The 15,964-nt window shown below is 44.1% G+C and overlaps 1 protein-coding gene across 22 annotated transcripts in view; it reads left to right on the top strand.

Annotated features, from left to right (window-relative positions):
- Positions 1-15,964, top strand: part of LOC106589744 (neurexin-1a) — a 517,413-nt gene that overhangs the window by 403,462 nt on the left and 97,987 nt on the right. For all 22 annotated transcript variants that reach the window (XM_045709960.2, XM_014180042.3, XM_014180038.3 and 19 more), the window contains one exon: positions 6,573-6,744. In XM_045709960.2, coding sequence (XP_045565916.1) covers positions 6,573-6,744 — 172 coding nt within the window. The remainder of the gene's footprint in view (positions 1-6,572; positions 6,745-15,964) is intronic.

The following is a 15,964-nucleotide window of genomic DNA, read 5'->3' as shown; positions in this document are numbered from 1 at the left end:
GTTACCAACATAATTAGAGCAGTAAAAATAAATGTTTTGTCATACCCGTGGTATACGGTCTGATATACCACAGCTGTCAGCCAATCAGCATTCAGGGCTCGAACCATCCAGTTTATAATGGGTGTTAGAGGATAATGGGGCATGGAGGATGATCTCCCAGGTAATTTCCTCTCCCTGCAGTTGGTGCTTATAAAACCTGAGGTGTAGTAGTTTACGGTGTAGGGCAGATGCTTCATGCTTCGTGGCTGGTTAGACTGTGGGGGGAAGAAATCAGATTTGTGCTTTTAGTGAGTGTATAGGGCAGTGAGTGTATAGGGCAGTGAGTGTACAGGGCAGTGAGTGTATAGGGCAGTGAGTGTATAGGGCAGTGAGTGTACAGGGCAGTGAGTGTACAGGGCAGTGAGTGTACAGGGCAGTGAGTGTACAGGGCAGTGAGTGTACAGGGAAGTCAGTGTACAGGGCAGTGAGTGTATAGGGCAGTGAATGTACAGGGCAGTGAGTGTACAGGGCAGTGAGTGTACAGGGCAGTGAGTGTATAGGGCAGTGAATGTACAGGGCAGTGAGTGTACAGGGCAGTGAGTGTACAGGGCAGTGAGTGTACAGGGCAGTGAGTGTACAGGGCAGTGAGTGTACAGGGCAGTGAATGTACAGGGCAGTGAATGTATAGGGCAGTGAGTGTACAGGGCAGTGAGTGTACAGGGCAGTGAGTGTTCAGGGTAGTGGGTTGGATGAAATTACTGACCTTAAAAACAGCTTTGCCGAATTAAAGGCAAATGGAGTAATTATGTTACTGCAAAATGCTTAGGGGAATGTTTTCATGCAAACATTGTATAATCATCAGCACATCTGGACAGTTTTTGTATTAATAGAACTTTTGGGGCAAACTAATACATGTTCTGGGAACGTTCACAGAACCAATTTTAGTTTGCTGGGTCACTTCTTCTTCAAGTCGAGACAGACAAGACAGGCTTTGAATGGCATCAAAGGAATATAGAGGACATTGAAGCCACTGCTGTGTGTGTGTGTGTGTGTGTGTGTGTGTGTGTGTGTGTGTGTAAGAGGAATTATCATTTTCTCCCTCCGAATAATTCCATTACCTGTATAATTTCATTAATGGCCTGACTATAAAAAGGCTACTGTCAGAACAGCGGTAATTAACACATACGAGGTGAAACAGTGGAGTGCATGGCCCAGCCACTGTACTAAGGCATTCCATTTTAGGAAAGACTAACATACAGGCACATTCACATGTACAGTATGCACGACACACACACACACAATCGGACGGGTGAAATATGGAGGGTGCACAATGGTTGTCAACACGTATGACGCATAAACAAAGAAAACATTAGGTAACTATCCTCTACTGTACACCACAGAGGGAGAGCATCTGGACAGGGTCTCTCTCTCTCTCTCTCTCTCTCTCTCACTCTCTCACTATTTTTCTTCATCTCTCTCCACCTCTCCATCTCTCTCTGAGAGAGAGAATAACCTTTCTTTTCTTCCTGGGCTGAGAGAGAGGATAACCTTTCTTTTCTCCCTGGGCTGAGAGAGAGAATAACCTTGCTTTTCTCCCTGGGCTGAGAGAGAGGATAACCTTTCTTTTCTTCCTGGGCTGAGAGAGAGGATAACCTTTCTTTTCTTCCTGGGCTGAGAGAGAGGATAACCTTTCTTTTCTTCCTGGGCTGAGAGAGAGGATAACCTTTCTTTTCTTCCTGGGCTGAGAGAGAGGATAACCTTTATTTTCTTCCTGGGCTGAGAGAGAGGATAACCTTTCTTTTCTTCCTGGGCTGAGAGAGAGGATAAAAAAGTATTAACTATTTGTCAGCCTGACATAAAGCCTATTTTGCTTTGTTGCTGTTATGGGCCTGAAGGAGATTAACAATGAATCAATATTTAGGGCTCTTCACACACCCACACGCACACACACACACACGCACACACACACACACACACACACACACACACACACACACACACACACACACACACACACAATAACCAACATATTATTTACCAATGAGTGTCTGATACAGACACAGACAGACTGGCTGGTTATGTTTATATCCGATAGGATTTATTTCCCTAATTATAAATATGGGAAACAACTCTGGTGGGAAAAAGGAAAGCATACCATGTACGTTCCACATACTCCCCTATTCCCTATAATTTCATTACTTTTGACCAGAGCCCTATAGGAGAATAGGATTCCATTTGGAATGCACCCACTATGATTTAGGGCATCTCCACAGGGGTAGAGTTGTTGAGATCATTGTACATGTATGCTCAGGGTTTACTTGGCAATGTCAATATAATTATATTGTAACTAGATACTGTACAATGGTTTGTTGCCTGAGGCATTTTCAAAGTGGGAGATTTAATCTGAGTGTATTATATATGTATCTCTTCATTATATGTTGTCAGTTAAACTAGATGATGCAGAATACATTAGATGGTGTCAGAGATGATATGTCTTGTAGCCTTTGCAACAGACCTAGAGCAGTATTGGCAATATAGACTAGAGTGGTAAGAAGATAATGGTACTGTACTGTATACAATTTTCAGTATGGCTGAAACAATGGTAATATAGTGACAGTGTTATAGCCATTCTTTATGTGTTCATTTTCTTGGGGTTGTAGTTCGTGCTACATTGGTGTCTGAAGTGGGATTGGAACACACGCCTCCAAGGGAGACTATTACAACTTTCCAGTATTGCAGCTGTTCTAGTCACGTAGTAGCAGTAGTAGTAAAAACACAGTGCATATGGGGAGTTGGTTACGGGGTATAGATTTTACGGACATCAGCACTGCTGTATCACGCATACACACACACACACACACACACACACACACACACACACACACACACACACACACACACACACACACACACACCCTTACCCTCCAGCTGCATGAGAGGAACGACGAGAACACAAGAACCAAAAAAAGAGTGAAAAAAGATTGGAGGAGAGGAGGATAACCGTAGGATCAACTCATCAGTTAATTAAACTCAATTTCAGCTTGATAGGCAATTAATCATGCTAGCATGCATCGTGCTCACTGTCTGGAAGGGGAGGGTTGGATCTCAGGGTTAAGCAGCACACATACAGGATGGGATGGGTTGTATTTCGGTGTGCGGTGACACAAACACACACACACACACACACACACACACACACACACACACACACACACACACACACACACACACACACACACACACACACACACACACACACACACACACACAATGGGTAGGGTTGGATCTTGGGGTGCGCCGGCAGTGTGGGTTATATATGTGCATTTTCCCAGGCGTGCTACCCAGCAGGGACAGCACTTACCCAGAACACAGCTCTCTATCCTGGGGAGTGGGGTATAGAAGGGCTAGAGCTGGTGGGGGATAGAGGGCTGTGTGTATGTACAGTAAGATGGACTGGGACTGTGTCCCAAATGGCACCCTATTCCCTATTCGGTATTCCAATCTAGTCCCTGGTCAAAAGTAGTACATCATGGAGAGAAAGAGTTTGAGATCCTCTCTCTCTCTCTCTCTCTCTCTCATTCTCATTCTCATTGTTTTGCCCTCTCCCCCTTCATCTCTCTTTGCCCCTAAGCTCCCACCTCTCCCTCTCAAAGTACACTAGTTCTTTTTGCGTTAGAACATTGTAAAGGCAATTTGTGACTAAATGCAGTGAATTCATTAACGAGACATTGGGGATCATTAAACAGCGATTGAAGGAGGGCTATTAAAAGCCTGACTTTAATTGCTTTCGTCTCTTCTACTAAACCTGTTTTGATGTATTTTTTTTTGCTGTGGAGTAAGGGCCCCATAAAGTTATGAATTAGTGTCATTTTTAGTTATGCGTTTGACAGTCCTTGAAAGTAGCTAGCTAGGTAGTTGCCCACACAGCACAACACAGTGCTGTCACTGCAGTCAGATGTTATGCAGGAGTCCTTGAGAAAAGAGGTACACACTGCAAGCATTGCAAAAAATATGCTTAAAAGAGACAAAATAATTATATTATCAGAGAATGCAATGTATGGATACGTTTTTCTGTTGCATTCATTAGCCTTCCCTCTCTCTGTATATCTGCTCAACTGACTGTGGAGTGCAGTGGCCTGGAATGCATCCAAAATGGTCTCCTATTCCCTATTTAGTGACTCTGGCTAAAAGTAGTGCAGTATCTAGGATGCCACTTTATACACAGCCCTGGTGTCAATATAACTGGCCATGCTACTGTGCTCATCTGATGAGCATTGTTCCCTGTGTGAGGCCCCCGGGCTATGTTCATGAAGCTCTATGTCTGTGATCTTGGAACACACACACACACACACACACACACACACACACACACACACACACACACACACACACACACACACACACACACACACACACACACGCACGCACATGCACACTCAAACACACACACACGCTGTGATCCTGGAGAGGCCACAGGGGGTCTATTCCCCTCCTGGAGAGGATTACTCCTCTCCAGGAGCACCACTCCTCTCCTCCACGCCCTCCAGATCATCCTTCCATCTCACTCATGCCTCCATCCCATCATCCTCGCCTTCATACATGGAGTAGGGGTCAGGCTTCAGATCGTGTTCTTTAATATTCAGTTTAAAACTAAATTCTGTGATTTGAAAAACGGCAAAACAGGGTCCCGGCCACTTGTTTTGGTGTATAGCAGATGGTACATATCAATAATTGAAGTAACCATTAAACAGCTTCCCAGACTATAGCTTTAAAGTGGGATTTATTATCAACATATTAACTGCAGAGTTTTCTTTCCTTTTTTTGTCTGTTTCAAAACAAGAGCTGTGGGGGGAGTGAGGGAATGTATTACTGTAGCGTAGCTTTAATGGTATCAGTTGATACGATCTTGTGTTAGCGCTTGGCTTCCTTTGAAATTACATTTATAAACCAGAGGAACGTCCTAGTTTCCGTAATCTGGTGTGACACACTACAAATGTTTTTAATTGGGGTAGCTAGAAGTAGCTTTTGGCTGTGGGATGTGCTCACTACTTACTCTGTGTTAGAGGGAGGTGGCAGAGAGAGAGAAGGAGGGAGGGATAGACAGAGAGAGCGAAGGAGAGATAGATGGGCTGAGAAAGATAGAGAGAGAGAGGCTATGCTGACTGGATAATCTCATGCAGTATACTGCTATACTGCACTGTAGGGTTGATCCTCCAACCAACTGCTCCCTACATACAGTACCAGCTCAGAAAGAGAGATGGAGAGGGGGAGTGAGAAAGATAACTTTTACTTTACTGAGCCATTTACTTTATGTTTGTATTCTTATCTTTTATTATTTCTAATTGTTGTTGCATTGACCCTGCATTTCATTGGACGGTGTATACCATGTGTATCCTGTACATATGACAAATAATAAGACATGAACTTGAGAGAGAGACTGCCTGACCTGTGTAGGGGACATGGAACAGACAGACATTAGTGAACATATTTTTTTAATTATTTGATCATTAAATTCCTGTTTGATGTGAAACGCTGATTGAATCAGTACCATTTTGCGATTTACTCAGGATCTGAATGCCACATACAATCTGCCCTGAAATTAGATTCTCACCTTCTCATTGGATTCTAAAGCACTGGTTAAACAGATAAGGAGCGTTTTAAACTGTGCTTTGGGGCCCACAGCAATACACAGATGGTCTCTCTCATTATCCCAAAGGCAAAGTACTAATGTTGATATGAAAAGAGTAGGTGGAAGAATTGTCAGTAAAAAAAAATTCTGAGTGTCATTGAATCTTGTCGCTCATTAAATAACAGAGGTGGTTTAGTAAAAAATACACACCATGGACAACTTAGTTTATTATACATATTTATTTATTTATTTTATTTAACCTTTATTTAACTAGGCAAGTCGGTAAAGAACAAATTCTTATATTACAATGACGGCCCACCCCAGCCAAACCCTCCCCTAACCCGGACGACGCTAGACCAGTTGTGCACCGCCCTATGAGACCCCAGGTCACGGCCGGTTGTGATACAGCCCAGGATCAAACCAGGGTCTGTAGTGACACCTCTAGCACTGAGATGCAGTGCCTTAGACCGCTGCGTCACTCGGGAGCCTTAAAACATAGACTTTTGGGGAAAACATTGCTCACCCTACTGAATTAACTTGCATTATCTAGTCAATATGTAGCCTACTCATATTTGTATTGTTTGGTTGGAACCTGATTTCAGTGGCTAAACAGAAATACATATTGATTGTGGACGTTGTTGTATCACTTGATTAGAACTGATAACTACATTTATATTGACAAGGAAATGGAGTCAGGCTGCATTATTTTGAGATGTACTTCTTTGTAAAGACTTAGATTTGATTAGATTACTATATCCTTTCATTATGTAAACTTAATCAGATGGTATCTAAGGTTGAGTGGCACCGCCTAAATGTGGTCAGCATCATCATCACTACACAAACACACTGACTCTTACACCTTGCTATTCTTTATGAAGCAACCAAACACCTGCTTTGGAATATACAAAATACTCTTCCTTCTCATCTCTAAACTTTCTCTGCTCTTTCTTCTTTGTCTCAACAGGAAAAAGGAAACATTGCAGTTATATTTAATGTTGGAACGGACGACATAAATATCGAGGAGACAGCAAAGTTTGTAAATGATGGAAAGTACCATATAGTGAAGTTTACGCGGAGTGGCGGTAACGCCACACTACAGGTGGATGACCTACCTGTCATAGAGCGCTATCCCACAGGTAAGACACCCACGCCTTATTACCTATCTAGCATCTTCTCTGCTCACAGTGATCTCTACCATAGTCTGAATGTACCTGTACTTGAAATGACCAAGAAGGCAAAGTGTTGTCAGGAAAGGTTGATGTTGAGGTTAAATATTGGGCTATTTTAAATGGTGTATGAAATTATGTTGTTTTGTTGGTTAGTGTGTCATATATATTACTATATACTATATATATATATATATATATATATATATATATATATATATATATATATATATACTGTGCTTCTTTCTCATGATAATATCATCTGGTTTTCGAGACAGTATCCTTTCAAATGTCAACATGTCAGGAGAACGATGACTGTCTGGTTGAGAAGACTTTAAATGTCAACGCTTGGGGGTCTTGAATTCACAACATTTGAACTGCTAAAAAGGCTTTGACAAAGGCTACAGACGATCCAAGTCAGGTGAATTATTTAACATGTCTCGTTATAGGTGACAGCGTTTGTCATACAGGTTACTGTAACCAGGAAATGAAAATGTTTTGTTACCTATTAACACCTGTAGCTTTCACTGAAGTAAGTCAAGACAGCAAATGTAAATGTCAGGACAAATTCTGGTGAATTCTGGCATATTTAGGCAAATTTTAAATGGTGAAACTATGGCATGGGGTGGCATTTTATTTCCATGACAATTTCCTACTGTCCACTAGGGGCAACACGAATGGGTTCAATCCCAGTGCTAGGCGCTTGTTTTGTATTTTTTTTGTTTTAACCATATTCCAAACCTTAACACTTACCTTATCCACTTGGAATCAATGCCTAAACTTAACCCTAAATCCTAAATCTCGGAATGAATCAACTTTACCCTAATGCCAAAATGTCTGAATAAATTCCTAATTTCAACCGTCTAGGTTAGTTTCGCTTAAACTTTTGCGCATTTGACTGACAGCTGACATACGCAAAATATACTCTAATTAAAATAGCAACACATTCCATAATCTACAGATGGCACCACAGATGGCCCCACACGCCATAATTAAAAGGGCCAGCCATGACATATCTCTGTTGCTGCAGTTATGGCCAAGTTTCTTTGGAGATTGTGTTGCAAAATGGTCTACTCTAAATAAATGTAACAGTAAAGTGAATCCAGAGGATATTTGTTCTTAAGATCCCATTAATTGACATAACGATTGAAATATTGGAACGGCAATGTCACTTCCTGTGATATCAGTTCCTCTAAGGATTAATGTCTATCCTCTGGACAAACATCATGAAGGGAGACTCAATGATCATCAATGTTTGCCTGCAACGGCAAACATTTTCACTGTATTCTTATAATATAAGATGTATAAGATATAATATTAACATATTACCCACTCTCTGCCATGACAGTTCTCATTCAAAGAGCCTTTGGGGGAGGGGACTAATTTATAGGGGCAGGGTCTAAGACAAGGGAAGGGGCTTGAGTAATGGGGAAGGAGCTTGCCTGCGTTTCAAACATATAAAAGACACACCCTCCTCCACTTTCCCTCGCCTTATGCCCTTGGGGGAATCCCCGCGGCCATCTTTGCCATAGATCCAATCAATTAGCCAAGCAAGGGAAGTTGGCAACGTAAGCCCCTCAGCCCTCCTCAGCCCTCTGAGTTTGTGAGTGTACAATTCTGTTCACTCCGGGGCCTGAAACGCCCCATAATTCAATTCACAATGATTGTACATCCACTAAAAAAAGTCAGCCAAAACTTAAAACCAACATCAATATGGAGAACTGAACATACAAGTGTAATTAAAAATTAATGTAAATAAGTTTGAAATTGTGCTACTAATGCACATGACGGCACAAACACGTATCATAAAAGTAATAATGTTTTTGTTTGGTTAGCTTTTGGAAACGTTTGCTAGTGCATACAAATTTCCTTGACATCACACTTATCCATTGTAATTTTCGATTGGGACGAATTTCTGGGAAATGCAAGCGTCAACTCATCGTACGTCATGATGCGTCATCAGAAGTGTCCACTTAATTTGAGGGTTGAGCGGAGAGGGTGTGTCTTTCACGTGTTTGGAATGCAGCCCTTGCCTTGTATAGGGCTGCAACAGGCCGCGTCCCTGAACGGGGTGAACCGTTCATACAAAATATTACAAATCATTTGAAAAAAAACTGTGGTATATGAAAAAACGTCAGGGGTACAACACTGTGGCTGCGGTCCAAACACTTAAAAGACACACCCTATCCCCTCAGCCCTCAAATGAAGTGGACACTTCTGATGACGTATAATGACGTCTGACGAGTATACACTTGCAGGGCAAGGGCCGAGGGAGGAAGGAATGATTTTTAAATGGACCACCCTTGGCCGGAAATTCGTCACTCATTCATCTCGCGATGATTGTGTTTTCAGCCACCGGTAGCTTGTGGGTGCTTTATATGTGCTACAGTCAATTATGAGTGCATGTCTACTTATATTAAATATATAATTATTAATATACACCTACTGAAAGGGTCCTGTGTGTAGCTGGTGTAGAGAGTCAGGCGCAGGACAGCAGATATGAGTAGAACAACACCAGGTCTGTAAGGGTCCTGTGTGTAGCTGGTGTAGAGAGTCAGGCGCAGGACAGCAGATATGAGTAGAACAACACCAGGTCTGTAAGGGTCCTGTGTGTAGCTGGTGTAGAGAGTCAGGCGCAGGACAGCAGAAATGAGTAGAACAACACCAGGTCTGTAAAGGTCCTGTGTGTAGCTGGTGTAGAGAGTCAGGCGCAGGACAGCAGATATGAGTAGAACAACACCAGGTCTGTAAGGGTCCTGTGTGTAGCTGGTGTAGAGAGTCAGGCGCAGGACAGCAGATATGAGTAGAACAACACCAGGTCTGTAAGGTCCTGTGTGTAGCTGGTGTAGAGAGTCAGGCGCAGGACAGCAGAAATGAGTAATCAACGTACTTTACTCAAAAATACAAATATACAAAGTAACATCACGAGCCCACAAAGACGGACCGAATTACAATAAACAATCACTCACAAACACAACATCGGGAACAGAGGGTTAAGTAATAAACAAGTAATTGGTTGAGTGAAGCCAGGTGTGTAAGACAAAGACAGAACAAATGGAAAATGAAAAGTGGATCGGCGGTGGCTAGAAAGCCGGTGACGTCGACCACCGAACGCCGCCCGCACAAGGAGAAGGACCGACTTCGGCGGAAGTCGTGACACCTACTGTATGATAGCTAGCAAATGAATTAACTTCTGAAGAAGGAAACAGTTTTATTTCTACAATTTCCAAAAGATAACCAAACAAAAACATATTTACTTTTTACAAGACGTGTTTGTGTCGTCATGTGCATTAGTAACACAATTTCTAACTTATTTGCATTCGTTTTTACTTACACTTGTATGTTGACTTCTCCATTGATGTTGTTTTTAAGTTTTTGCTGACTTTTCTTAGCGGATGTACAATAGTTGCAAATTGAATGATGGGGAGTTTCAGGCCCCCGGAGTGAACATAATTGTACACTCGCAAACTCGACTAAAAATGAGGGCTGAGGCGCTTATGTTGCTAACTTCCCTTGCTTGGCTAATCATTTGGACCACACTCCTAGACGCCGACGGGGATCCCACAAGGGCATAAGGCGAGGGTAAGTGGACCAGGGTGTGTCTATTATGAGTTTGAACCGCAGCCTATGTACATCCCATTAAGCATTGCCGTCTGCATAGTCCAATCACAGAGCAGATACAAGTCACATGGTCTGTTAGCAAACACATGATGTCGCTCGATAGCTGCTATATTGTCCAGTTACAAAGCAGATACAAGTCACGTGAGGAACCAATATACACAGGCAGTTATGAAAGCAAAGGCTAGCTTTTTCAAACAGACATTTGCATCCTGTAGAATAAACTCCCAAATGTTCTGGGACACTGTAAAGTCCATGGAGAATAAGAGCACCTCCTCCAAGCTGCCCACTGCACTGAGGCTAGGAAACACTGTCACCACCGATAAATCTACGATAATCAACAATTTCAATAAGCATTTATCTTTGGCTGGCCATGCTTTCCACCTGGCTACCCCTACCCCGGTCAACAGCTCTGCACTCCCCACAGCAACTTGCCCAAGCCTCCACATTTCTCCTTCAACCCAAATCCAGATAGCTGATGTCCTGAAAGAGCTGCAAAATCTGGACCCCTACAAATCAGCCAGGCTAGACAATCTGGACCCTCTCTTTCTAAAATTATCCGCCACAATTGTTGCAACCCCTATTACTAGCCTGTTCAACCTCTTTCGTATCGTCTGAGATCCCTAAAGATTGGAAAGCTGCTGCAGTCATCCCCCTCTTCAAAGGTGTAGACACTCTAGACCCAAACTGTTACAGACCTATATCTATCCTACCCTGCCTTTCTAAAGTCTTTGAAAGCCAAGTTAACAAACAGATCACCGATCATTTCGAATCCCACAGTACCTTCGTCGCTATGCAATCTGGTTTCCGAGCTGGTCATGGGTGCACCTCAGCCACGCTCAAGGTCCTAAACGATATCATAACCGAGCTTCCGGCGACAGTTCCAGTCCAGAGCTTCCGGCTACAGTTTCCAGTCCAGAGCTTCCGGGCAACATTTCACAGTCCAGAGCTTCTGACGATGGTCCCAAGTCCAGAACTTCCGGCGACAGGTTCCAGTCCAGAGACGGTCCACAGTCCAGAACCTCCAGAGATGGTTCACAGTCCGGAACCTCCAGAGACGGTCCACGGTCCAGAACCTCCAGAGACGGTCCACGGTCCAGAACCTCCAGAGACGGTCCACAGTCCGGAACCTTCTGAGACGGTCCACAGTCCGGAACCTCCTGAGACGGTCCACAGTCCGGAACCTCCTGAGACGTCCACAGTCCGGAACCTCCTGCGATGGTCCACAGTCCGGAACCTCCTGCGACGGTCCACAGTCTGGAGCCTCCTGCGACGGTCCACAGTACGGAGCCTCCTGCGACGGTCCACAGGCTGGAGCCCTCCTCTGCACCGGTCCACAGGCCGGAGCCCTCCTCTGCGCCGATGCCCAGTCCAGGCATGGTGTCCAGTCCCGCTCCAAGGCCAGAGCCTTCCTCTGTGCCGGTGCCCAGTCCAGGCATGGCGGCCAACTCAGCTCCATGGCTGGAGCCACGAGCGGAGTGGGTACTTCGCCCCGCACCGGAGCCGCCACCGACGCTAGATGCCCACCCAGACCCTCCCCTATAGAGTCAGGTTTTGCGGCCTGAGTCCGCACCTTTGGGGGGGGGGGGTACTGTTACGCCCTGACCATAGAGAGCCTTTTATTCTCTATGTTGGTTAGGTCAGGGTGTGAACAAGGTGGGTTATCTAGGTTGTTTTTTCTATGTTGGCCTGGTATGGTTCCCAATCAGAGGCAGCTGTTTATCGTTGTCTCTGATTGGGGATCATATTTAGGCAGCCATTTCCCCACTGTGTTTTGTGAGATCTTATTTTGAGTAAGTGCATGTAGCATCTCTGTCGTCACGGTTTGTTGTTTGTTTCTTTTGGTTGTTTGTAAAGTTTCACGAAATAAATATGTGGAACTCAGAGTACGCTGTGCCTTGGTCCGTCTCTCCACACAACATCAACATACAAATTCTTTTACAATCTCGGTATAAAATAGGACATCTACGTTGGCACAGTAATATCGCCAGCACTAATATATCGCTAATATATCACAAATATTTGAAATCACCACGGGTTTTGAGGATTAAGAATGCACTTCTGGAATTCCTCGTAGCAGTCCTATGTGAGGAGCCATAGGGGAGGGGCATAGCTCATAGGATCAGGATTGCCTGAGTCTAACTCAACCATCTTGGCATGAGTACAAACCAGAGACGATTTCAACCTGTCTCTTCCACCTCTCCTTCTTCTGTATTGTTCGTTGACCTTTTCAGGCGGCCCAGTGCTTTCACCCACACTAAAGAGGGTTTTTATGGCTGGGGACAGATTCGCTCGTCAGTCGCCGCCTCAGGTAGATGGGGGGGAAATTAATGTCTTGTGACGTGCAGTGAACATGGAGGAACACAGAATACACTGTAGGGTTAATAGACTGACTGTCTTTATGGTTTCTATAAGATCTTAGCTGTGCAATAGAGAGACTCACTGTTCCACAGACACATAGATGGACGGGCACACAGACAGACAGGCACACAGACAGACAGAAACACAGACAGACAGGCACTCAGACGGACAGGCACACAGACGGACAGGCACACAGACGGACAGGCACACAGACGGACAGGCACACAGATAGACAGGCACACAGATAGACAGGCACACAGACAGACAGGCACACAGACAGACAGGCACACAGACAGACGGACAGGCACACAGCCGGATAGACACACAGACGGACAGGCACACAGATGGACAGGCACACAGACAGACAGAAAGACTTTACCACCACAAAGCGAAGCTGGCACTAAGACCGCTCTCAGCCAACTCTATAAGGTCATAAGCAAAGAAGAAAATGCTCACCCAGAAGCGGCGCTCCTAGTGGCCGGGGACTTTAATGCAGGCAAACTTAAATCAGTTTTACCACATTTTTACCAGCATGTCACATGTGCAACAAGGGAAAGAAAATCCTAGACCACCTTTACTCCACACACAGAGATGCATACAAAGCTCTCCCCCGCCCTCCATTTCGCAAATCTGACTATAATTCTATCCTCCTGATTCCTGCTTACATGCAAAAACTAAAGCAGGAAGTACCAGTGACTCGCTCAATATGGAAGTGATCAGATGACGCGGATGCTACACTACAGGACTGTTTTGTTAGCACAGACTGGAATATGTTCCGGGATTCGTCCAATCGCATTGAGGAATACACCACCTCAGTCATCGGCTTCATCAATCAGTGCATCGATGACGTCGTCCCCACAGTGACTGTATGTACATATCCCAACCAGACGCCATGGATTACAGGCAACATCTGCATCGAGCTAAAGGCTAGAGCTGCCGCTTTCAAGGAGCGGGAGACTAATCCAGACGCTTATAAGAAATCCCGCTATGCCCTCAGACGAACCATCAAACAAGCAAAGCGTCAATACAGGATTAAGATGAAATCCTACTACACCGGCTCTGACGCTTGTCAGATATGGCAGGGCTTGAAAACTATTACGGACTACAAAGGGAAACCCAGACGCGAGCTGCCCAGTGACGCGAGCCTACCAGACGAGCTAAATGCCATTTATGCTCGCTTCGAGGCAAGCAACACTGAAGCATGCACAAGAGCACCAGCTGTTCTGGATGACTGTGTGATAACGCTCTCGGTAGCCTTGTGAACCAAACCTTTAAACAGGTCAACATTCACAAAGCCGCTGGGCGAGACGGATTACCAGGATGTGTACTCAAAGCATCTGTCAAGTGTCTTCACTGACATTTTCATCCTCTCCCTGACCAAGTCTGTAATACCTATATGTTTCAAGCAGACCACCATAGTCCCTGTGCCCAAGAGAGCGAAGGTAACCTGCCTAAATGATTACCGCCCCGTGGCACTCACGTCGGTAGCCATGAAGTGCTTTGAAAGGATGGTCATGGCTCACATCAACAGCATCCTACTGGACACCCTAGACCCACTCCAATTCGCATACCGCACCAACAGATCGACAGATGACACAATCTCAATTGCACTCCACACTGCCCTTTCTCACCTGGACAAAAGGAACATCTATGTGAGAATGCTGTTCATTGACTACAGCTCAGCCTTCAACACCATAGTGCCCATGAAGCGCATTACTAAGCTAAGGACTCTGGGACTAAACACCTCCCTCTGCAACTGGATCCTGCACTTGCTGACGGTCCGCCCCCAGGTGGTAAGAGTAGGCAACAACACATCTGCCACGCTGATCCTCAAAATGGGGGCCCCTCAGGGGTGCGTGCTCACTTCCCTCCTGTACTCCCTGTTCACTCATGACTGCACGGCCAGGCACAACTCCAACACCATCATTATAGACTGTTTTCTCTGCTACCGCACGGCAAGGGGTACTGGAGTGCCAAGTCTTGGACCAAAAGGCTCCTCAACAGCTTTTACCCCCAAGCCATTAGACTGCTGAACAATTCATAAAAATCGCCACCGGAAAATGTACATTGACCCCCACCCCTCTTTTACTACTCGCTGTTTGTTTGTTACCTGTGCATAGTCACTTCGCCCCCACCTACATGTACAGATTACTTCAACTAGCCTGTACCCCTGCACACTGACTCGGTACCGGTGCCCCCTGTATATAGCCTCGTTATTGTTATTCTTATTGTGTTACTTTTTATTATTACTTTTTATTTTCGCCTACTTGGTAAATATTTTCTTCTTTTTGAATTGCACCGTTGGTTACGGGCTTGGAAGTAAGCATTTCACGTTAAAGTCTACACTTGTTGTATTCAGCGCATGTGGCAAATAAAGTTAGATTTGATTTGAAACACATAGACTGTCAGAAACACACACACACACACATACATACTGTATGTACACGTGCACACAAAGACGCATACCCCCCCCCCCCCCCCCACACACACACACACACACATTAATACTGTAAGTCTTTAGGATATTTAGGATATTTGAACACTTTTTACTACTTTGGTTACTCTCTGAGACAGCCCCTTTGTGGCTTTAGCCCAAAAAACTTAAATACTCAAAAAGATTCTGAAGATTCATCGTTGCACAGAACTACTTCTAGAAGGAAGTGGATTCATTTAGTTGAAGTTTGGTTAGTGCTCTAATGAGTTCAGAGTCACAGGTTTTCATTTGGTGTAATGAAAAGAGTATTTATAATCATTCACTAACCAACAATATTTCTCAACGGCAGACTAAACTCGCAGAGGGAAAATAGAGAAATAATTGTATTCAATAACTCCTCCGGAATGTCGTTGAGTCAAGAGTCTAGAATGAATTGGCTGTCTAAATCTGCAATCGGACTGAAGCCCATATTTTACAAAGAAAATATATTCTTTATTATCTAAATAAGGACACAATTGTTAAGGGTCCATATCAGTGAAGTCTAAATTAAATACTTGTCAGCTAAACATTCACATTGAGTTATAATATTTTGTTTTATTTCCTAACCAATATATTGGAATGACCTTCATTATCAAACATGCAATTAAATAACATGTAAACCACTTGCTACTTTGAAATGATTCAACATAATGTGTGTGGCTACAGCTTATTTCCAATTGAAATGGTTTCTTTAGCCATTGTCAATAAGTACACATAAGTGCATGGTGAATGCAGACA

Source organism: Salmo salar, chromosome 28, assembly GCF_965601325.2.
Source record: "Salmo salar chromosome 28, fSalSal1, whole genome shotgun sequence".
NCBI lineage: Eukaryota > Metazoa > Chordata > Actinopteri > Salmoniformes > Salmonidae > Salmo > Salmo salar.
Note: the sequence above shows the minus strand (reverse complement) of the source record. Positions and strands in the feature narration are given on the sequence as shown.